General features: G+C 34.8%; 1 protein-coding gene and 1 long non-coding RNA gene across 3 annotated transcripts in view; one reads left to right on the plus strand and one right to left on the minus strand.

Moving 5' to 3' along the window:
• The window catches only part of LOC136030606 (uncharacterized), a 311523-nt gene that overhangs the window by 160053 nt on the left and 127268 nt on the right, over window positions 1–24202 (plus strand). The gene's annotated exons all lie outside the window — the stretch shown is intronic.
• LOC136030573 (putative lipid scramblase CLPTM1) overlaps window positions 1–24202 on the minus strand; it is a 63901-nt gene that overhangs the window by 10366 nt on the left and 29333 nt on the right. For both annotated transcript variants that reach the window (XM_065709647.1, XM_065709653.1), the window contains exons 5-10: window positions 21240–21357; window positions 18748–18850; window positions 9226–9347; window positions 7104–7235; window positions 4319–4494; window positions 571–814 (exon numbers count right to left, since the gene is read on the minus strand). In XM_065709647.1, the coding sequence (XP_065565719.1) occupies window positions 571–814; window positions 4319–4494; window positions 7104–7235; window positions 9226–9347; window positions 18748–18850; window positions 21240–21357 (895 nt within the window). The remainder of the gene's footprint in view (window positions 1–570; window positions 815–4318; window positions 4495–7103; window positions 7236–9225; window positions 9348–18747; window positions 18851–21239; window positions 21358–24202) is intronic.

The following is a 24202-nucleotide window of genomic DNA, read 5'->3' on the forward strand; positions in this document are numbered from 1 at the left end:
GCTCCTTACTACAGTTCGTGACCACGAACTGTTTGATATGATCAAGTAATAATTCCTTGAAAGGCCAAAGAATATCTATCGATTTAGAGTACACCCTGCTGATTATTTTAGCTCCCAGATATCTCAAACCCAAATAAAATATAAATAAAAACGAATTGAATGTGAATTTTAGAACAAAATCTTTAGAAAGCCCTTTTATGGGATTACACAGGCCAAATTAAAAACCTCAAAGGTAGAGATCATGCGTAATTTTTAGGCTTCGAAGAAATTATTCGTCAAGATCTTATTATAGCTTTCATTGTATAGGATAAAAGAAGGAACCAATAAGATTAAAACGAGACTTAAAAGAGAAAGAGAGAGAAAGAGAGAGAGAGAGAGAGAGAGAGAGAGAGAGAGAGAGAGAGAGAGAGAGAGAGAGAGAGAGAGAGAGAGAGAGAGAGAGAGAGAGAGAGAGAGAGAGAGAGAGAAGATAGACACAGCGAGAGAAAATATTGGAGAGATACGAGTCTGAGACAGAAGCAAGAGAAAGACAAGATAGAGAGAAAAATAAATGAAGAAACAAGAAGTTACCAAACATGAGCAAGAAGCCATAGAGCATGCCAAGTACCCATGAATACCATCCTCTGTGTTCTTCGTAAATTAGAGAGTAGATGGCGTAACATATCAAAAGTGGGAATAAAGCTTTTGAAAGGTAATTGAATGCCAGGTCATCGTATTCCTTAGTGTGAGATTGAACATATGTGCTTTTGTCGGTCAATTTTATTCTTGGAATACCAAAAATTGTGTTTTCTCTGTCCAAAGAAACATCAACTACCTGAAAAAGAAGGCAAAAGGTAATTTAATGGATGGGTATTATAAGCAAACGATCTTTAACTCATTTCTTCTCAATAGGTCCATCTTTTGTCAGAGGAGTGACAAATAAAATTGTAGCTTGAGGAAAAGTGATGCACACTGGTTTCATTATTTTGTTCAAGGTGGAATTTTCTGTTATTACATGCATTTCAGACAAAATTATTATCTAATTTTGCAAAAAAGACTGCAATTACAATTCTAATACGAATAAGATCTCAGGAAAATAATTTTGTTGCAACGTTAGGGATGCAATATAAATAGTCCATAGGTCGAGAAGGAAATTTATCAGAAGATACAAAATAATTTTAAGAGACAGAACCTTCCTCTACTTTCGAACCAATAGTCATTTTAAACCTATAACCGGGTATTGCTTCAAAAATAAAACCAATCCGAAAAATAACGTTTCTTTTTAGCGTCACTAGCACTATTCATCCGATTCCCGTTACAACTCAAAAATAAAGAATCCTTAAGAAAAAGAGACAAAAATAAATAATACAGAACCGAGTGCTGCTTCAAAAATAAAACGAATAAGAAAAAAAAATTGCGTCATATATGCCATTGTTACAATTGCTGTTAGACACCTAGTAGCAGGTTATTAACTCGTGCGTTGTATTTATTTTTCATTATTATTATTTACTGGGAATCTATTTAGATATTACGTTTCAGCTTCTGAAGTAAAAACTTGTCTTATCAGGTTCAGGTTCATTTATTTTTCAATCATAAATATTATATGAAATATACCAAATCTAGTCCAGCCTTGGGTTTCTTTCGTGTTTTTTCAAGTCAAAGCTGCAGACAATGGTCAATCCAATGGACCCATTTCAAATAAAAAGGTATAACTTATAGATACACTTTTTTGATTTTTCAGTTCCTTGCAAATTTCAACTTTTAGCGGAATATCCTCTAATGCACTCAGACGTATGAGTATGGGATTTATTGGAGTTCCCTGTAAACAAATTAAATTTAGAATTTCTGATTAATTGTTAGGTAGGAGTGGCGGAGGGGGAAGAGTAAGATTTTTTTCCGAGGAAGTGTAATAATAGTTGTTTTCTGTTTTTTTTAATCGTCCCAAACCCGCAAATTTGCGTCTGGACTTATTATGAATGTAATGTGATAATGTTTATTTTTCTTTTGCTAGTATTATATGAAAATTAGCTGTTGTGTTTTTTGTGACCTATTTTTTAATACAGAAAAATTTATTTTAAATCAATAAAATCTATAATGAAACCATGGTTTTGAAATCCCGGAGTCCTGGTAAAAAGCAGAGGTATTTGACCTCCTAAAGAAATATCAAACGAAATTAAGAAACCGCCGGGGATCACAAAAAGCCTTTTAATTCTTTGGTCGAAAGCCAACGATTTACTATGGGTGAATGGATTTTACACACTAATATTCACCAAAAAGCTGTTTTGAAGAAACACAATCAACTTTCCAATGAAGAATACCGTTATTTCATCTTCGGTTAATCCTTTTGTGGATACTAGAAGATATGAAAGGAAACTAGAAGAAAACGTTTTTCGGCAATGCCAGTTTTAAGCAGCTATAAATGACGTTAAAACAAATTAAAAACAATATTTCATTCTTAAAAAATATGTCCCCTTTACAACTTTTTATTTTAAACGTCAAGAGTTCCTGAGTCTTGTAATCATTCCAGCTATGAACGTTTCTTAATCGTACCAGTTTCAAGCAAGGTTTAAAATGACACTAGATTATATATATATATATATATATATATATATATATATATATATATATATATATATATATATATATATATATATATATATATAAATATTACATTAACAAGAAATGCATCCTCTTCCTTCAAGGCTTCATCCACTGTCTTAATGATCATTCTAGCCAGAAACTTTTTTTTAGATTCTCAATTTTGGGAACACTTAAAAAGAAGTATAATTATACTGAATAACAGTCTTCAATTCACATCCTCTAGACACTTTTTATCTTTTTCTTTTTTTTTCAAAATTGTGTTAAATTAGTATTTTATTCACAAGGAATACTTCCATTTGAGCTCCTTTTCAACTTTGCAAACATTCTTGTCAACGTTTATGACAGATCCCATTTAACACAGAGCTTAAAATGACGTTGAGCTGTATTTTAAACGGAATCTTATTCATATATCCTCTAGAACTTATCTTTGAAATAAGAAAGGTTCGTTGGTCAAGAGGCTTGGTAACAATTCTAACCAGCCTATTTTAGATAAAATTGTTCTTTCGAGGTAAGTCTGAATGGCGTTATGTCATCAACAGGATTTTATTAAAAGAAATACATCCCCCTGAATCCATATTCATTTCTGTCTATCTATGGGTGACAGTTATGTCCGCCTGAGGAAGAATATTAGAAAAACTTATTTTTCGGTTAATTCAAATGGGATATCAATGTACATATTTGTTTCTCGCGACAAAAAGAGGATGCTATATTCGTATCTAGCGTCACTTAATTGACAAAATTTAAAAAATAAAATTTATTTAAGGGAAACTGATAAAACAAAGTTCTGTGAAAAAAATTGACCTTAAAGCAAAATGAAGTCGAGTTTTGTTATTTTGTGCTGGTACATTCTATTATGATGAAGACCGTAATTTACAATTAACACTTATCAAAAATACAGTATTTAAAATGAACGATATCCTTATATTGTAAACTCTATGCATTGCTAAAGCACTATCATGGGCGCTTTAAAATATATTATAAAAGCCAAAAACTACAATCTCCAAAAAAAATTTATCTAGCATTATCAAGTTGAATTAGAGAACGTACAAATGACTATAGTATAACCACCAGAGAGAGCATACTGAAACAGAGAATTGTTAATTAGGATTTTAAAGACTATATGACGTTAATCGTTTATTCTATTTGTTTGTCAGAGACCACCCTCACTCTCATCCCTCATTGGTGTCATTCACTTTATCACTTCCACTCTTATCAGTGTTTCATACTCTCTGCTCTTAATGAGGGTTGTTGCAGCAGAAACATTCACAAAGACACTATATTATTATGCACAAAATAAATACTCTAATTAAGTTTCCCCAATTCAGCTAGTGAAATTCTAATTTGGCAGCCCAACTAATTGAAAATTCACCTTACCGAAACTACATAATTTCCTGAACTAGTTTTAGAGAAGTTATTGGCATATTAGAATTTGAATATCCAAATTAGCGGAATCAAGCCTAATACAGAATCAGGATATGCGCTTGAGATAAACTGTTTCAAACTCTGTGTTGTATGGGGTGCCACCATACAGCAATCATATAAATCTGAACTGAATTGAAAAAAAAAAATGTGATTTATCTATAAAAAAAAACTATTCACGGAAGCAAAGTGACCCAACAAATAAAAGAACAGCAATACCATAGCACAGCTGAGATCCTGACATCTTGGTGATATAAGCCTTAATTGGCCATTCCTACCGCGTCTGAAAGCCTGATGGGAAAATGAAAAGGATAAATACCTTTTTTACTTTCCATAATTCGATTGCAAGACCAACAAAACAAGACATTTTGATGAGTGGATTTGTGTCATTGTCCAAAACATAAAGTAAAACAATAACTGACTGAAGCACATTAAATAGAACTGATTTCACCGACAGTCCCTCTAAGCTCTGCCTTGATTTCCAAAACTGAATATCTGAAAAAAAAAAACTTTTATTAAGAAACATTTATATAGATATCTATACACAATACAACCAAGAATATACCAGAAAGGTCTATGATTTTGACATAAACTGCTTTGCAAATTGAAATCACCGTTACTTATCGAAAATATATTCTTTATACATGGAAGTGCATTTGAAAGATATGACAACTTAGAGGTGATATTTAAGAAATAGAATTTTTGTACTTTTCTCAGCTTTATGGTGGGGAGGGAGGGTGGGGTCTTTGGATCAATATCTTGATATATCAAAATACAATCGATAATTTAGTCATCAAAATGTACAAACAATTATTCTTTATATGTGGTAATTCTAACCCAAACCATCACAAAACTTTTTTTAACGAAGTTTGAAAACAAATTTATGATATACTTGTTTGTCATAAAATCATTGTCTATTATTGAAACTTGTCCATTATTATTGGAAGCTCTAAATAGCAGTAACATAGACTGGCACGTTATGTCTAGCTAGATCCTAAAAATCTTGTTGCTGCTTTTCTCAGTAGAATATTCATATCGAAAATATTTTGGGTACTTCCAGGCTAAAATTTGATTTTACATCCCAATTCTTTAAGAACGACGCCTGAAACACAAAAGTGGGTTGATTCGAACAATAATAAGCTTTTTTAAAGTACTAAAAAGCTTTCGCGTGAAGTGTGAGGTATTGAAGATTGGACAACCCCCCTCATATACGTAATAATTTATGTTCGTTATTAGTTTTTAGTCTGGTCTCTGTAGGTAGCGAATTACTTAATAACATGATACGTTTTAGACTGAGAGATGCTGTAGACAATGTTTTAAAAGAAGAGCAGTGCGGTTTTAGAAAGGGTAGAGGATGTGCCGACCGAATTTTCATTCTTATGTTAATAATTGAGCAGTACCTGAGTTATCAAACACCTTTGGTCCTCAGTTTAATAGATTATGAGCAAGCATTCGATTCTATTGATAGAAGGGCTTTAGCAAAGATCTTATCCTTGTAAGGTACACCATATAAATACATTAAACTGATTAGTGCTATGGACGAGAATGACACTGCTTCGGTTAAGGTAGAAAATGAAGTTAGCACCTGGTTTCGTATTAAATCAAGAGTTAAGCAGGGTTGTTTTCTGTCCCCCTTTATGTGGATCATTTCGATGGATTTTGTCTTCAGAAGCACAAGAAAGGCAATGGGAGACCAAGGAATCAAATAGGGAGGAAAAACTCTCCTGGATTTCGATTTTACTGATGATTTCAGCATCCTAGATGAAAGTGTGAGCAAACTGAATGAACTTTTAGAGGTTTTGCGAGTTCAAGGTGCTAGGATAGGCTTTATAATAAATGTCAAGAAGACTAAGTCACTAAGGCTAGGAATAAGTGAAGATGAAAAGGTGACGTTGAGTAATGAAAAAGCTGATCAGGTGGACAGCTTCACTTCCCTCGGTAATATTATTAGCAAAGACGGTGGAAGCAGCGAATATGTTAAGAATAGAATAGCCAAGGATCAGGGTGTTTTTCGACAGTTAAAAGAAGTTTGGAAGAATAATTCTGCGAACCAAGATTAGAATATTAGAAACTACAGTGATGACAGTGGTCAAATATGGCTCTGAAGCATGGACGCTCCGAAAAGCGGATGAAGATTTGCTAGATATTTTCCAGAAAAATCGTCTACGGATTGTTCTGGGTACCCAGCTGACTTACCGTATTTCAAACAGTAGGCTGTGAAAAAAGTGTGGTTCAATCCCGCTTTCAAGGGCTATAGTGAGAGAAAATGTTGAGGTGGCTAGGGCACGTTCTGCGGATGAAGGATGAAAGATTGTCAAAGATCGTTCCTTTTGGCCAACTGTCTAGGGCTAAACGGAAAGTAGGTCGTCCGTAGTTAGGATGGGAGGATGTCACAAAGAAAGATTTAAGGAATTCTGAGAGGGTGAAGAGAGGGATGCTTGGAATAGACTGGGATGAAGGAGGAGCGTGCGTAGCTATGTTGACCTCGGTCGGCTTGGTGCTGCGGTGAGTTGTTAGTAGTAGTAGTAATTCATTTGTTATTAAATATGTGAACCTCTTTCACGCTGGTTCACTGAGCCTTAAAAGAGGAACAGATACATTTTTTTTTACAACTAGAATAAAAGAGAATAGATTCGCTTTCTTTTTGCAATGTGGTTTTTAGGTACCGTTCTTGCTTTGTTGAGCTTCATTTGCAACTGACCACTGAGCCCTAAAAGAGAAATTCTCGCATATATAAATTTGTTGTATTTCTTTTTGTGGGGGTGGGGGGGGGGCTATGAATAATTCAAATAGAAATAGAGGAAAATACACGACGAAAGATTCCTTCTTAGATTGCTCTAGATCTCTCTATTATACTGCACTTATTTGTTACCATCCCACTTCCACAAAAAAAGAATAAAATATCAAATTAAATTGAAATTTTTAGTATATTAAAATAAAATATAAAAGAAAAATAAAAGCGCCTTAAAAGACTGAAAATGGAACTAGATCGACAGAGAAACCTCGACGTTACTTTCGTCATGGCAGGTCGTCCCTACCTTACCTATCCTGACTTAATAATTATTTAAGTACGGAAAATTTGAAGTTCTTCAATACGAACTTACCATTTTTAAAAGCGAGAAATTCAAAAACAGTGTGTGCCAATGATACAATAGCTGAAAGTCCTAGTAGGTAAGGGTTCGTCTCAAGCATAGCTTCTTTCAGTGTATCCTGATCTGCTTCATCTTGGTTATCTCCTATAAAAATTAAATGTTCTGCAAATAGTGTCAAATTTTATCTTTTAGGATAAGAGGTTGGATGCAGAGACTGGAGATGGTCCAGTGGTGGTAATGGCTGGGTTAGAGGCTGGAGTCTGACCGTTCGGGGTTGATGTTTTTCTTGTAGAAAGCTTTTTTTAGACAAAACAGTTGTAAGTCCCTGCTCGGCCAAAAGCTCTTTTACTTCTTCCCATTCTCTGTAAGAAAATCCCTACCTGAGCAGCTTCAATGTCTGCCCCCGTGGTAGATTATAATTTTTTTCTGTTCTACAGTTTCCTGTAAACCAGTTTTAAATTTAATAAATTTGCGTGTTGTATTGGCGAAATTTTCCTCCACTACTCAAAATATAAAAGAGCAGGAAAGACACTGAATTAAATCTGCGTAAAAGCTAAAGACATTTGAATTAAATCACAATGTAATAAAATCGCAAACTGTTCTACTTCAATGAAAATAAAAAGTAAAAACAACGCGGTTCTTTTTAGTTATTATCATTATTGTACTTTCTTTCTTAGATTTTTATTTGTAGCTTCGTTTACATATTTGTTAACTTACTATAAGAAATATCTAACGTTATTTTGAATATTTATTTCCATTTTAACAGTAACCTATTAGGAAGATTTTGATTTGCTAAAACTTTGTGAGAAATAAAACTTATAAATTCACAAATATTTATAAAATCAGCAACAAATGGTTTCTATTGCAGCACCAGTCGCATACGAAATAAGTGCATTTTTTAAGTAAATATGTACATTTTCTTGTGAAATAGCCAAGAATTCACGATATAAAGGAAAATGGAGCAAATATTAAGATAAAAGAATTTCGCTGGAAAAAAAACAGCGAAACTTAATTAAGGTACAAACAAAAAAAAAGGCAAAAAAAAGAAAATTGTGAACTTTCGAAAAAGAAAACGTTGACCCTTATTACTTATTATAACGGTTTTTTTTTTCCATTTTTCTTCATTTTGGCGATAAAAATTGTACAAAATTAGTCTATGAAATTTGTGCTACATAAACATGATACAAAATATTTGTACCATCATAAAAGCATGATGCCATTAAAAATTATTACATCCTAGAGGAGATGCTTAGATAACAAAAATAAGATAACTTTTTAAAATTCATTTTGAACATTAATTTATTTCTGGAAGAAAATGTACCGCTCAAAATAATGTATTGCATCATCGAGGGCACATGTATCACAGTTAGAGAGCCCCGGATTACCAGATGCCTGTAAATATACACAGATTCAAAAAAAAATATCCAACAGCGTAATTTGCCCAAACCTTGAAAGTGTAACTTGAATCATTACATTTAATATAGTGTCAAATTAAAGCTCAATGTTATAAATGCTTACATTAATACTCATGTTCCTGGTTTAAAAAAAAAATGCCTAAAATTATTAACTAAACTTGCCTAATGAAGCCCAGTGGCAATCCTTTAACCGAAATTCACGGCTGAGGGTTGGGGTTGAAGGGTTGGATTTTTTTAAATGAAGATATGAAAAGACACTGAGAACCATTGTGGAAACATACCAAAAGCAAGGGGTAGGGGAGACTTCTTACTGTTGTAACATGATTGGGACGCATGGGGCATTTTAAAATGAGGCTATCAAAAAGTATTAATTCAATTCAAAAGCTGTAAAAAAAAGTACAGACATCACCAGTTAGCTGGTCTCGCTGGTTTAATACGGCATATAGCTAAAATACAAAATGGCTATGAGAATAAAACCTTAAGAGAGGTTAAACAGCCAGGATTTTGAGGCTTTACTACCACACATATTTGAAATGAAAATTTAAGCGAATACCTTTATACCGAAGATAAAAGAATAACATAAAGCTACAAAAAGGACTTGTTGATATTTAGTCACTTCAATCTATGCTGAATATAATGTCTTGAAATTTCCGCTTTCGAAAACAATAAAAGGTCACCAAGTTAAGAAGAACCGAGCTATAAAAGGTGAGAGGAAATACCTGAGAGCATTGAGGCAAAGTTCAATGGACCACTCATTAGTTTTCCTCGCATTTCTTGAGAAGCATACAGCTGCCATTTGAACATTGATATCGGTTGAAATGTTATATGCAAGTCCAATATCCTATCATATATATTTGGTGAAAAAAAGAAGTAAATTTAAGGTTTTAGCACAATTTGTCAGTAACGGTAAAAGAGAAAACATTGAAAAAATAAGTAAAGACGCAGGGTCACCACAACATCTTATTTATTCATAAAATTAAAAATCATTTCTAAAATCCTCAGGCCGCACATAGTCCTATACCATGCATGGTTAAGCTGAAAATGCCACAACTATCAGGTTATCAAACATGCTGGAAATAAGGATAGACGGCAAAATAGACCAATAATACAAGGCAAAAAATCCTTTTTTTCAGTCTATATACCTTTGGGCGTTCGAGTATGATGGATTTGAGACGTCCCAACACAGCTTTTCGGGGTTAAATAGCACTGGCACCACAATTAACAAAACAGGGCTGCTAGACTAAAGAGCTGGTATTTTTGTCTTTCGGTCTGGTATAATCCTCAAATCCTATTGTTTTCCCATGATATTTCTCCATTTTTAGAATCAAGTTCTCAGATCTTTGAGGATAATCGCAAATTGTCACATTTTTTACTTATCGTATCCTATAGACCCTGTATCCTAACTATTCTCCGTATTAAAATACAAATTCTAGATGGAACTGTCAAATATATGGGCACATAAGGAGGGGGAGGGAGAGAATCCTAATTTCTACCACTCCACGAGCGACCTCATGTTACGAGATTAGCACTGAATACCCCTCTAAAGGTAAGAATGATTTATGCTTTTTAAAAATAGAAATTTCCAAATATCGCAAATTCACTGCACTTATTTGTGCCGCAAAAGAGGAAACAGAAAAAGGGATTAAGCAATGATCCATCATTTTTATCACAGAGCTCTTAATAGGGCATTCAAAAAGCGAAGCCTTTTAGATTGGAAATAAAGGTAAAGAATGCAGCATCAAGCATCACGGTCCAAACCGGCGGTGCTCATATCCGTTTCAAGAACCATTCTAATTACAAGCAGCACAATAGCGCTGCTCAAGTAAAGAGCTAAGATGGCTCTTTTTATTATTTATTTCTGATTTTCAGATTTTCACCTAGCCCCCTCTATGAAGGGGTTGTCGTAGAAAAATTCGAAGGAGGCTCACTCGATTCGATATTGAAAGTTTTGGCACACTTTTTGAGAGTCCAAGGTGATTTGAGGGTAACCAGCCAATTAGAGGAACCTATTCCTATTTTTGTTTGTCTTTCCTGAAAGGCATCCGATCAAATTGTTTAGATATACATTTTGTATGTGTCTGTGTATAAATCTATCACCTCTCATAAATATATAAATACAACACTGATGGAGTAATAAAGAAATAAGATGAAAAAGAAACAAGAGACTCCTAACAAATACAAACAAAAACAAGACAAAGAAGAACTAACACGGAAAAACAAATAAGGGTAATCTTAAACTGGGATAAACACATGATCATCATAGGACAACTTCAAGGGTACTTTCACTGATAATTTACTTCCAATATCTCTCATTTCTTTTCTGCACCACGGCCGCTGGACTAGCAACTCCATACCGCGAGGATAAAGTGATGGTTTTAGGCCAGAGACGCCGCCGTAGCAAATATTTTGCAAACACGTACAAATAATTTCGTATATCCTTAATATCCAAGAACTAGGGAGAAACCAAGATGACGCAAGGGCAAGTAAATTTGGTACAACAACTGCCTTATATACGCTAGCAAGGATAAGGCAGTTAAATTTGAACTTTAATGCAACTAGTAAACCCTACGCTTTCCTCGAATTCCTGGCAAGAAATTTTCAGATGTTGACAAGTGGAACAAAAATTTGACACAACTGGTACACCAAGGTACGTCTAAAATTTTCCTCAATTCTGAAAGTTGTTCTACTGATATCGAGGATATTGTCTGCATAGTTAACTAGGGAAACATAAATACCTTTAAAAATATATGTGGTTAGAACTTTCTCTTGATGCCCAATGGCAGTGCTATTGAACAGAAGCAGAGAAGTAACAATACCCTTGCTAATACCTTTTTTTTTACTGGAAACAAAGCATTAGGTTCCACCGTACAAGGTGAAACGGTGACCTTAACTCTACCATTTAGATTTTTATACATATCACGTACCGCTTTAGTAACGGAACTATTCAGTATTTTGGTAACGGAAATATAACAACTCATTATTTTCATGAGCATGTAAAAGTAAATTAGCAATCAAATTGGGAGCAGGGTAGCAGCCTACTCCTTTCTTGAAGCCGAACTGGTTCAGCCGAAGTTCAGCTTCAAGAAAGGAGTAGGCCGCAATCTACTTTTTCGATTGCTCGCCATTTGGTTGCTAATTTACCTCTACAAGCTCATGAAAATAATGATTTATTATATTTGGCTATGTCAGACATATCAAGAGTGTTTTTCTCGGGTGTACATTCGTATATCTTATTGACTGTTTATAAGGGCTGGATCAATAGTTACGTATTCTCCCACACCATCTAAGGAACGGCTAAGTATATTAAGTTGAAACTACCGGGGCATGTTGGGGGATTTCTACAATATCTTAAGAACGTCTAAGCTTATTAAGACGGAGTTTTCAGAGCATATAGAGAGGGATGTTGGGCTGAATAAAAAGACACTAGTGCATCCAAAGGGTCAAAAGGACATATCTGCAATATCTCTGGAACGACAAAGAGTATTTAAGTTAGGACTCTCAAGGCTCACTGAGAGGGATATTGAACATAATGTAAAGACACTCTGTGCAATCAATGTTGTCAAAAGGGTCCAACCAGGATATTTCAGGAGCGCCAAAGGGAATTAAGTAAAATATTTTAGGACATGCTGAAGGGGGTGATTGATCAGCATCCATGGCTATAACATGATGGAAGTCAGAGTGATTTCAAACCTATACAAGCCCAAAGACTATAAAGATTTTCAATCTATTTATTTGTACAATATTCTACGTGTCCATCCATTCAAAGCTCTATAGTAGAAATATTATCTAAGTTTTACCGAAATTTGGTCCAATATATAATAAAGTGTCAATCTGCACTTGATCGGATATTTGTATTAATCTTGGTTGGTATGGTGACATGGTATTTAATGACAAATAAAAACTCAAAGCTCAAAATAAGAATTATTTCCAGTACAGTAAGACTGAAATTCTGGTCTCCAAATACTGGATATAATTTCGTATGATCTGTATGCAAGTTTTAGATTCTCATAACATTTTTTCGATTTAGTATAAGCGATATTTGAAGTAATTTTCAAAAAAATATCGATAAAATTAACTTAACTACGCATGACGTTTTTTCTTTCTTTGAAATTCCTTTCAAATTTATTTTTCAAAATCGAACACATACGAATCATTGTCAAATACACATTCGGATCACAGCATGTAACTTGTCAAACCTGTTTGCTGCCAATAAAAACTAGCATTACAATGAGAATCTAAGTCTACATTAACAGAATTTGACCGTGAAAGCGTTATGGCACATCAAAATGTTCACATTAACGTAGAATATTGAAATTGAATTTAAATTCTACTTTAAAATACCATACGATATAAAATACAACCTACTGCGGGTCATAAAAGAATAGCTATGTTTGAGGACCCCATATTTCCGCTAAAACAAACCATGTAAGTTACACTGCAAAGGGAGCCGGTGAGCAGAATGCCATTTTCTCTCTCTTCTAGAGAAATATTGTACAACAAAAGGTGCACTTAATACCAAGAAAACTTTAGCATTCTACTAAAGGTAATAATATATTTTTCGTTTTGACAGAAAGGAACTCTAAACATCACAAACTTTCTACAATGTAAGACATTATTATTGTTGGATCTAAGATTTATTTACTAGGGCTGAATTCTTTCTTGGTATTAGTTGAAAAAAACTTTTTCCACAAAATAAGTTTTCTAAGAAAATTAAAGAACTCCATTAACCAAAAAAGAGCAAAAAAGAATTAAATAATCTACCAAGCATAAAAATATCACAAATCAGCATCGATGAATAAATGACAACCAAAACGAACAGAAATTACAATAAATAACCGAGTCAAACTCAAAACGAGCTGAAATTAACATGAGCAGGGCTCAAAAACTCTATGCCTTCCCATGGCCAAAACATAATTTGCACTGTACTGAAAAACGAAACAAAAAACAAATGAATGTGCATTGTCCGTTTGATATACATATGCTGATATTTACTCCTTAAAATGCTAAAAATAGTTGATTTGTTAAGTTATAAAAGTGAAAACATTTAATTTGTTTCAGTCTTAATAGTAACTATTATCACAGTAGTTTCGGTGGTAGTAGAAGTATTTGCAGTGTTAGTGTCGCATTAGTAGTAGCAGTAGCAGCAGCAGCATTAATAGCGGTAGTAGCATGCGCATATTGCCTTTTGATCAGTTGAACACAGCTTTCATGATACCCCGGTAGTTTTACCTTGACAGGTTAAGCCGTTCCAAATATATTATTGATGCGCGCTTTAACACCCCTTTGACGCCCTTTTCACCATAGCTATTTTGAACTAGATCACAATCTCATAATTTCAATCAGATGCGTTCGGTGAAAAGAGAGGTTGTCGGGGAGAGGGGCTAAATGCCTTCCATTAGTTTCGACCCTTAAAAAGGAACTAGAACTTCCAATTTTCAACTAAATGGCCCTAATCTAAAATTAAACAACTATCCCTTCCACAAAACCTTAGATGCCCCGCAGCATAACTTACAACCCTCGCCCCTAGGTTCTGGTGGTTTGTATCAGCCCCTAAAGCCTTGTTATATGATATTTGGACTGTTTTGAATAAAATGAATGTCTCAAAATTTTTTATTCGATGTATTTCGGGAAAACACGATGTGTTGGGCAGGGGGGGGGGGTAGCTGCCTTCTGATCACTTTAACTCTTAAGAAGGGCACTAGAAATTCAGATTACCAATCCAATGAGGCCCCTCCGAATCCCATATAACCACACTTTCTATAAAAACCTTATATACCCTTGGGGCATAACTTACAACTCTTGCCCTGGGAACTGTGGTGATGGGGGTGTCTTCCTTAAAGACATAATTTCCGAAATCTTCAACTACTATAAAGAAAATTGTTATCTCCAAATTTCGATTGGAGTTGTTAAGGGAAATAATGAATGTAGGGAGGGGGGAGGCTGGCTGCTCTGAAATCACTTTGACTGTTAAAAAGGGAATTATAAGTTCCAATTTCAAATTAAATAAGCCCCATCCGAATTTTAAACGACCGCCCATTTAATAAAAACCTTTGGTATAACTTACAACCCTATCCCCAGGGCGCTGGGGGGGGGGTTGTGTCAATCCTATAGGCATTATTATATGTTCTTTAGACTGTTTAGAACTAAATCACTATCTCATAATTTCAATCAGATGTGTTTGGTGAAAAGAGGGGTTGTCAGGAAGGGGAGCTAAATACCCCCTTCCCCCAACTACAATGAACAAAATTGCTATTTTCAAATTTTGATTGGGTGTCTTTTGGGAAATGATGAGTGTGGGGGGGGGGGGGAGGCTGGTTGCTCTCAAGTCACTTTTGACTCTTAAAAAGGACACTATAACTTTCAATTTCAAATCAAATGAGCCCCATCTGAAGTTATGCAAATATTGGTTTTTTGGTCAATTGATTATCTCCTTTGTGATTTCCTGAAATCATGTTTCGATTTAATTCAACACTTCCCTTAACATTCCCTGAAAGACTCATCTTAATGCACTTCATATTTTAGGAAAGTAGAAATCAAACATGCATACTTTTTCTCAATAACATATGCTGTATGTAAATAATGAAAAGAAAAAAAAAAGGTAAAGGATACGGCATTAGACTTTACAGTCCGTGCCGGCGGTGCTGATCTCCGTTTCTTGGCCCTTCAGCCAGGAAGTGCAATGGGGGGGTTGGGGGCCAAAAGTGTATACAAAATAACGAACAAATTGTATAACTTACTGCCCTTGCCCTGGGGTCTCGCGGGGACGAGGGGGGGGGGGGGGGTAAAATCCAAACGTATAATTACCAAACCTTTCAACAATGCTTAAATAAATTAATGTCTCAAAATATTTTTTGGATGTTTGTTTAGGAAAATGATCGGCATGGGGGGGGGAGGGTTAGTTTCTCTCAAGTCACTTCGACTCTTAAAAAGGGGACTATAACTTCAAATTGAAAACCAGACGAGACCCATCTGAATTTAATACGACTACCCATTTTTATAAAAACCTTGTACACCCCCAGGGCATAACTTAAAGCCCTTTACCCAGGCTATGAAGGGTTATTTTAACCCTGGAGGTATTTTTTTGCTCTTTGGACTACTTTAAACAAAATTGCATGCTACTTTTAAAAAATTGTCATTTTGACTCTTAAAAAGGACACTGTAACTTCAAATTGCGAGTCAAATGATCCCCATTGTAAGTTTATATGACCGCCCATTCCATGAATGCCTTATATGTCCTCATGGCATAGCTTACAACCCTATCCCCAGGGTGTTGGGGGGTTGTGTCAACCCTAGAGACATTATTATATACTCTATGGACTATTTTGAACAAAATCAATCTGATGCGTTTGGTGAAAAGGGAGATTTTCGGGGGGTGGGGGGTCCATCACTTTGACTCTTAGAAAGAACTAGAACTTCCAATTTTCAACCAAAAGAGCCTAAATTAAACAGCCATCCCTTTCATAACAAAAGCTAAGAGCTCATATGGCACTTGTGACAAGGTCAGAAGAGCCAAGAACTCATATGGCATGAGCTCTAGCAAAATTCTAAGAATCAATAGATTGATTTCAAAGGAAAATAAGAGGCTCAATGCAGGTTGGGGTTTAAAATAAGAGCTCTGAGACACGAGGTCCTTCTAAATATCAAAATTCATTAAGATCCGATTACTTACTCGTAAGTTAAAAATACCTCATTTTTAAAAAAAATTTCTCTCCCTTCAGCCCCCCAGACGGTCGAATAGGGGAAAACGACTTTATCGAGTCAATTTGTGCAGGTCCTTGACACGCCTACCGATTTTCATTGTCCTAGCACGTCCAGAAGCACCGAACTCGCCAAAGCACTAGACCCCCCCCCCTAACTCCCCCAAAGAGAGCGGATCCAGTCCGGTTACGTAAATCAAGTATTTACGACATTTGCTTATTCTACCCACCAAGTTTCACCCCAATCTCTCCAATCTAAGCGTTTCACAAGATTTCCGGTTTCCCCCTCCAACTCCCCCCAATGTCACCAGATCTGGTCAAGAGTTAAAATAAATAAGATAATAGATAATAAATAAGATAACGGGGTTTAAAATAAGAGCTCTGAGACACGAGTTCCTTCTAAATATTAAATGTCATTAAGATCCGATCACCCATTCATAAGTTAAAGATTGCCTCTTTTTTCAATTTTTCCTCTCCTTCCCCCCCAGGTGGGCTAATTGGGGAAACGACTGTTATCAAGTCAATTTGTGCAGGTCCCTGACACGCGTATGAATTTTCATCATCCTTGCACGTCCAGAAGCACCGAACTCGCTAAAGCACTGGTAATCCCCACCAACTCCCCTAAAGATAGCGGATCCATTCCAATTATGTCACTCACGTATCTAGAACTTGTGCTTATTTTTCCCATCAAGTTTCATCTCGATCTCTCCGTTCTAAGCGTATTCCAACATTTCTGGTTTCCAAGATTTCTGTTTCACCCCTCCAACCCCTATGTCCACGGATCTGATTTGAATTGAAAATAAAGCCTTTGAGACATAAGATCTTTCTATACATTGAGTTTCATTAAGATCCGACCACTCATTCGTAAGATAAAAAGACACCTCAGTTTTTACATTTTCCAAGATTTCCGGTTTCCTCCTCCAACTCTCCCCAATGTGACCGAATCTGGTTGGGATTTTAAATAAGAGCTCTGAAGCACAAAACCCTTCAGGATGTCAAATTTCATTAAGATCTGATGACCCGTTCATAATTTACAAATACCTCCTTTTTTATAATTTTTCCGAATTACCCCCCACAACTCCCCCAAAGAGAGCAGATCCGGTCCTGTTATCTCATTCACGTATCTTGGACTTGCACTTATTCTTCCCACAAAGTTTTATCCTGATCTCTCCACTCTAAGCGTTTTCCAAGATTTCCAGCCCCTCCCCCCAACTCCCCCAATGACGCTGGATTTGGTTTGGATTTGAAATAATAGACCTGAGTTACGAGGTTCTTCTAAATATGAAATTTCATTAAGATCTCATCACTCCTTCGTAAGTTAAAAATGCCTCGTTTTTTTTCAAATTTTCAGAATTAGCCCTCCCCCCTAACTCCCCCAAAGAGAGCGTATCCGTTCCAGTTATGTCAATCGCGTATCTAGAACTTGTACTTATTTTTGCCACCAAGCTTCATCCCAATTCATCCACTCTAAGCGTTTTCCGAGGTTTTAGGTTTCCCCCTCCAACTCCCCCCAATGTCACCGGATCCGGTCGGGATTTAAAATGAGAGCTCTGAGATACGATATCCTTCTAAACACCAAATTTCATTACGATCTGATTGCCCGTTCGTAAGTTAAAAATACCTCTTTTTTTCTAATTTTCCTGAATTAACCGTCCCCCCACTCCCTCCCAGACGGTCGAATCGGGGAAACGACTATTTCTAATTTAATCCGGTCTGGTCCCTGATACGCCTACCAAATGTCATCGTCCTAGCTTATCTGGAAGTGCCTATACTAGCAAAACCGGGACAGACAGACCGACAGAATTTGCGATCGCTATATGTCACTTGGTAAATGCCAAGTGCCATAAAAACCTTAAATGCCCTCGCAGCATAACTTACAACCCTCACCCCCCCCCCCGGCTCTGGTGGTTTGTATCAAACACAAAAGCCTTGTTATACGATTTTAAGACTATTTTGAATAAAATCACTGTCTCAAAATTCTATTAAAACCCTTGACTGGGCTCTGGGGGGTTGTCAACCTCAAAAACATAATTTCCAGATCTTTCAACTATTTTGAACAAAATGGCTATTTCAAAATTTGGATCGGTAGTGTTTGGGAAAATGACGAGCGTGGGGAGGGTGTTTGTATAAGTTACAAATCTCTTTTGAATTTCTTTCGAAAACAAAATAATAAAAACTAAAACCATAATTTTTTTACAAATATAACCCTTGCTATTTTTTAATTTTGTGTTGTAATCATTTTATTTCAAGTATCAGGTACAGGTTATTTCTAGCAGTTTTTATATGCATTTATTTTTAAAAAAAATATTTATTAACCAGAATTTTTTGATGCCTGCACGCTACTCTAACTTTGATTGATTCTCCAGACTTTTTTAAACCGGTTACAATACTTCAATGCGTTTAAAACTTAGCGTATCGGATTCCTGCTATGGAGGGGACAAAAAATGTGGCAACAGACTTTTTTTCATGTTATTTTTCAAACACCTTAGGGAAAAGAGAGTCAAAATAAGTAAGAAACAATAGCATATTAAATAAAATACTTACTCGACAGTTTCATTTAAAGGCTTATAATCTCGTATTAAGTTCCAGTAGTCATTGATGAATACAACTGGTTTATACATCTTACTGTTTGGTAAAAAGTAGATATCTAAAAAAAAAAATAATTAAAAAAAAGAAAAGAAAATGAACAATACCCGGTCGCAAAAGTTTGTACGTCAAAACAGAAGCTCTACAAATAGATCTAAAGCATTACAGAAGAATTTATCTCGGGTGGAAAGTTTTTCGAGTTCAGGTGGGACGGACTCGAGCAATTTTCAGCACAGAGGCTAAATTTTACGGGATATAAGATTAAAAAAAAATTATCACAGGTTATTAACACCTTTAATTTCTAGCGCTGTTCAAGATTACAGACATGTCCCATGCCAAAAACTTTGCTTCTGAATTTTGAATTTTTTTTTAGAAAAATCGGAAAACAGGACTTCTTTCCTTTTCCGATTGGGAGGAATAGATAAATACGCAGAATTCCACGATTAGGTTTTCCACAGTTCGTTTTCTTCTTATCTTTGCCATCTATTCCCGCTGGAGAAACTGGTTTTTGCCCAACTAGTGTGCAAGTAAGACCCTTGAGGTAAGGAACTTAAGGATCTAGTGCCGTATCCTTTACCTTTTCTTTACCTCTTTAGTTTGTAAGTATTTTACTCTGGAGCCCCCTGTAGGTACTGGGTCGTATCTAAGAGTGTACTCTTTTTTTGTAGATGCTAAGTTTTGGCACAGGATAGCCATATTAAATTAATATTTTACAAAGGCATATAATCTATCTATTTTGTAATCCGTTTATATATTCTATGTGAACAATAAGGATTATTCATTTATTTTTGCCAAAGTGGGGGAGGGTGGAGGATCTACTGTTGTGTTCATTAATTAGCAAGGTTTTTTTTAGAAATATGTTTAACATGAAAATTTGAAGAAAAAAATATTATACTTGTTAAGAGTTATATACATTTTCTACTTAGCTGTCAATATTATTATTATTCTTCTTCGACATCCCAGGCCAAAATATCTGAAGTGCGTACCAAAGGTTCTCCAGACTAATTTTTATGCCCTTCAATGTATAAGAAGCTAAATATATGCTTTTTTTATGTTTAACAGGAAATTACATATTCGGTCAGCAAATTTTACTCTTCCTTTACGGTTTGTGATGATTTCTTGTAAGGCGACAAACACGAAGGCTAACAACACTATAGTAACAATTGATTGATTTAAAATGTTTTTTCCAAAGTATTTCGCACTTCTTTAATTTTTGAATTACTACCCTTTTAGTTACACATCATTGGAGACAACTAGATTTTTTTTTTTACCTTAGTCTCCAATCACCAGCCATAGACATACTTCGAGGCTTCTGAGCCAATGCTAAAACTGGCCAGATAATTTTTTTCCAAAAATCTTGAAATATCTCAAAAGCCTCAAAAACAGAAATATACATAAATTATGGCTTCAAATCTAACTTCGTAATTACGTTTAAAACTAAAAAGCACACGCAGACTCAATAACCTGGAAAAAATGAAATTAAAAAGAAAAAGACAGAAAAACAGCCGAGCATAAAATATTACTAAGGGAAGAAAAAGAGTTACTAAAATTACAATTATATAACTAAACTAGGAACACTGTTCTCAAATTCAAGTACATCGTTTTTGAAGGGAAACTTCAAATCCACAATTTTATAGCCCCTGTTATTCATGTTCACTAATTTACGTGAAATATCACGTGAGTGCCTAGCCCTAGAGTTTTTCAAGAGCCTGTTCTCATGGGATCTTATTTGAGTGCCTGAAAAGCATATGGGTCTAAAGACTATGCTGGTTTTATTCAAATAAAATTCGCGACAAACATTTCAGGTTTATGAAGCATGGACATTCAAAAAAAAGAAGTAGCTTTTTATTCATATCTATCATATTCAATTGGTTAACTCATCAAATTATTCTTGAAAAATTTACTTCTATTTAATCGATTTTATTATTAGATTTACGGAGCTCTTACTTCTACAACAAGCATTTCTATAGATTCAAAATCTTTTAAATTACTAAAGCCCAATTATTCATTTGCTAACTTATTAAACCCTTCGTTGATTTGCTAAATCATCGTTGTTTTTTGTTTTTCAACTTATTCCTTTTAAAAAATTTAAAATAAATAGAAATTTCAACAGGTAAGAGAAAGAAAAACTAGTGATATCATCATAAAGTGAGTTTCGGTTTACCAATTTTGTGAGGATGGTAGCCAATGCTCTTGCAATACTAAAAATAAAACAAAAATTTCAACTCAGCACAAACAAAACTATTGGCCCGTAGACAGGAAGATACTTGTATTGCCCTGTTACAGAAAGAGTTCCAAATTCATCGAGACAGGAAAAACCAGACGAAGCACATTAAAAAAAAAAAAAAAAATCAAGGGGTTTTACGGGGAGGTTGGAACATGCTCAGAGGTTCTGTGCTTCATAATGCTATACCCTGCCTGTTACACAAGAGAGAAACTATAAAATATACATTCGTTGAGAGGTGCAGGAATAGATCCCTCAACCCAAGCTGTTTGATCAACCACTATATTCACAGTAATATTTGGATGCCAGTGTGACAGAACTTCGTGCTTTATTGTCTCTGCTTTCTAGAAAGAAAAAAAAAACTTATTTAGTGACTGGTTAAATAAAATGTCTCTAATATGTAATTGCCTAATAGTAATAGTAGCAATAGCTTATAAAAAAAAAAAAGCAATAGCACACAAATGGCACTGCTTACGAGAATGTACTACTACCAACAAAATAATAGCAACAAAGTATAAGGAATTGGAGGGTGAAACTATGTGCCGAGGAATAAACACACGAGTAAGGTACACTCAATAAAATTGCATAATGCTATGGTCCCGAAGAAAAATTAACCCTGAAAAAAAAAATATTGAAATATATTAACAATAAAAAAAACTCAATAAACAATTATTAAGATTATTATTTCCCCAAAAAAAAAACAATTATAAATTTTATTGCAATCGATTTCAATCTGTTTCGAAGGCATACTTACCAAGCAGCCCCATATTAGCTCAGATTTAAACTGATTAATATATAATTTTAACACTAGAGCTAAGCTTATTCCAAAGCTGAGCCCCTCTACATAAACTGAAAAAGTAGCACTACTTGAAAATATGTAAGAAAAATCAGTATCTTCTCTTTTCCGACTACCACGATAACGAACGTTAATCTCATGAAATACTCCTGTAAACAATCTGGAAGAGACCAATACGGTAATTATACATAAAATCAGTGTATAAAGATCACGCAATCCAGCTGAAGAAATATATTAAAGTTCCTATATGCTGACACATCAATTGATCCCGGAAGAGGTTAGCAACACTTGCGGGTTATTTTATGCCAGCCCTCCTCTCTCCTTTCCCAACATCATCGATAATTACAATTTTTTTTAAACAAATACACTGTCATGTATAAAATTTATCCCTAGTCAAGCAAATTAACGAGGAAAATTATGCAACCCGAGATTAATGTGAAGAAAAGAGGAACTAATCGAGATTGTCCTAGTAGAACCATTAGGAATGGTCCCTAATCTATAATCAATCCCTCATAGGAATGGCCGTTTACATATACAGAAAAAGTTAGAAATTCGATGGAAAAATGTTTTGTACCACGTGTTCCGAAAATTTAGGCAATGTGCATTTATGACCATGAGCATTTTACTGGACTTCTCGCCTGGATCTGTTCATATCCTTGTCCTGTAGGAGTAAAAATTGTTCTTTGAGCTCTGGTTGATCTTAATTACGGGTTCTGTTTATAACGTAGCCACTAAACTAGAGAGCTGAGCGTTTTGTTTAAGGCCTATTTACAATGATATTTTACTAATATGGAGATTTAATTCAGACTAATTCGGATCCATCAGGTTTTTCACTGAAATTTCTGACAATCTAAAAAAATTTAAGAAAATTCCGACTGGTTCACATTAGCGCTAGCTAAATGTCAGTATTAGTAAAAGCTCACTTTGAACAGACCTTTAACCAGGGAGTCTCTACTTATTTGTATTAGCCAGATAACTCAGATCAGAAGCCAGTCTAGTCTCTGGTCAAAAAGAATAGAGTTAATTGTTCTAGTAAAAGCTCACTTTGAACAGACCTTTAACCAGGGAGTCTCTACTTATTTGTATTAGCCAGACAACTCAGATCAGAAGCCAGTCTAGTCCCTGGTCAAAAAGAATAGAGTTAATTGTTCTAAAAAAGAATTGGCTGGCGTTTTAGCTCTGGCGTTTTAAACTAAAAATAATGAAATATTTTTTTTTCAAGCTCATCTGCTTAAAGATCTCTGAGAAATCATCACTAGAACGTTTTCTGCTGTCTTACTAGCAGCTTATTAACACGTACTATGGCATCGTGTTCTCTGGGCTTTGTATACGTATTTATGCGGATTGCAAAATACTGAAGAGTAAAACTATATTGTTCCTGCAATTTAGAATAATACCCAAGTTGGATTTTCAATAACTTAATTTAGCCTAATAATTTAGGTTTGATAAGACTATATTATCAGAAACTGTTCATAGTTTGAAATCGTGTGCAATTTTACTGTTTTGATATTATCGTATTAAATCGGTGAACATAGTAACTTTCAAATAGCGCTACCCATCAGGGGAGGGGGTATTCAACCAGAAGTTTGATGACTTAGCTGTTTTTGAGATGCAAAAAGTTCAAGAGATATTTATAACGTTTCCTAAAGGCACAGGTTATTTCAGAAATCTTTCTTTAGTAGCTACGCAAGTATAAAACAACAAACAGACCATCCCTGTTCACTCCTAACTTTGTAAGCTTTCCCAGCAACAAAAAAAGGAAAATAAGGAAATGAAGAGAAACAGACAACACATTTTTAAATTCTTGTTTAAAAACATTTAAACTTTTTTTTTAACTCTTTCTTATAACCTTTTTTTGGTTAATACTGAGTGAAATGATTTTTAATTTCTTTTTTTTTTTTTTAGGAATTATAGTTCTTATAATTCAGATTTTTTTTTGTTTTTAGCCTGGTTAGTGTTTAAATGAAGTATGTGTTCGCCCTTCTTTACAGGCTAAAGATACCACACATTTATTGCATATTTATTTCATTATGAATAAACTTGATTTTATCGTAAATTACAAAACTTTTAATGGCCAAACTAAAAATACTGGTTTAGTAGCGTTTTAGCAGTTAAAACAGAAAGAAACCCAGGGAAATTTTTGAAGGGGACTCCTTTCACAACTCTTGCGACGAATTCTCAATACTCAACTTTTCACAACTCAATGGTTATATTCAAACTAAATATAATGAGCCGAGTATAAGGTAATTTATTCACAAGATCTTTGGTGACTTAATGTAGCTAAGTTTTTTTTTTTTTTTTATTTAAAGCAATCCCATTTAATTCACCTCTCACTTAACTCAACTCTTGTTCAACCCCAGTTTGACTCGACCCCCATGCAACCCTCCTCACCA

The sequence above is a fragment of the Artemia franciscana genome, chromosome 1 (assembly GCF_032884065.1).
Source record: "Artemia franciscana chromosome 1, ASM3288406v1, whole genome shotgun sequence".
Classification (NCBI taxonomy): Eukaryota; Metazoa; Arthropoda; class Branchiopoda; order Anostraca; family Artemiidae; genus Artemia; species Artemia franciscana.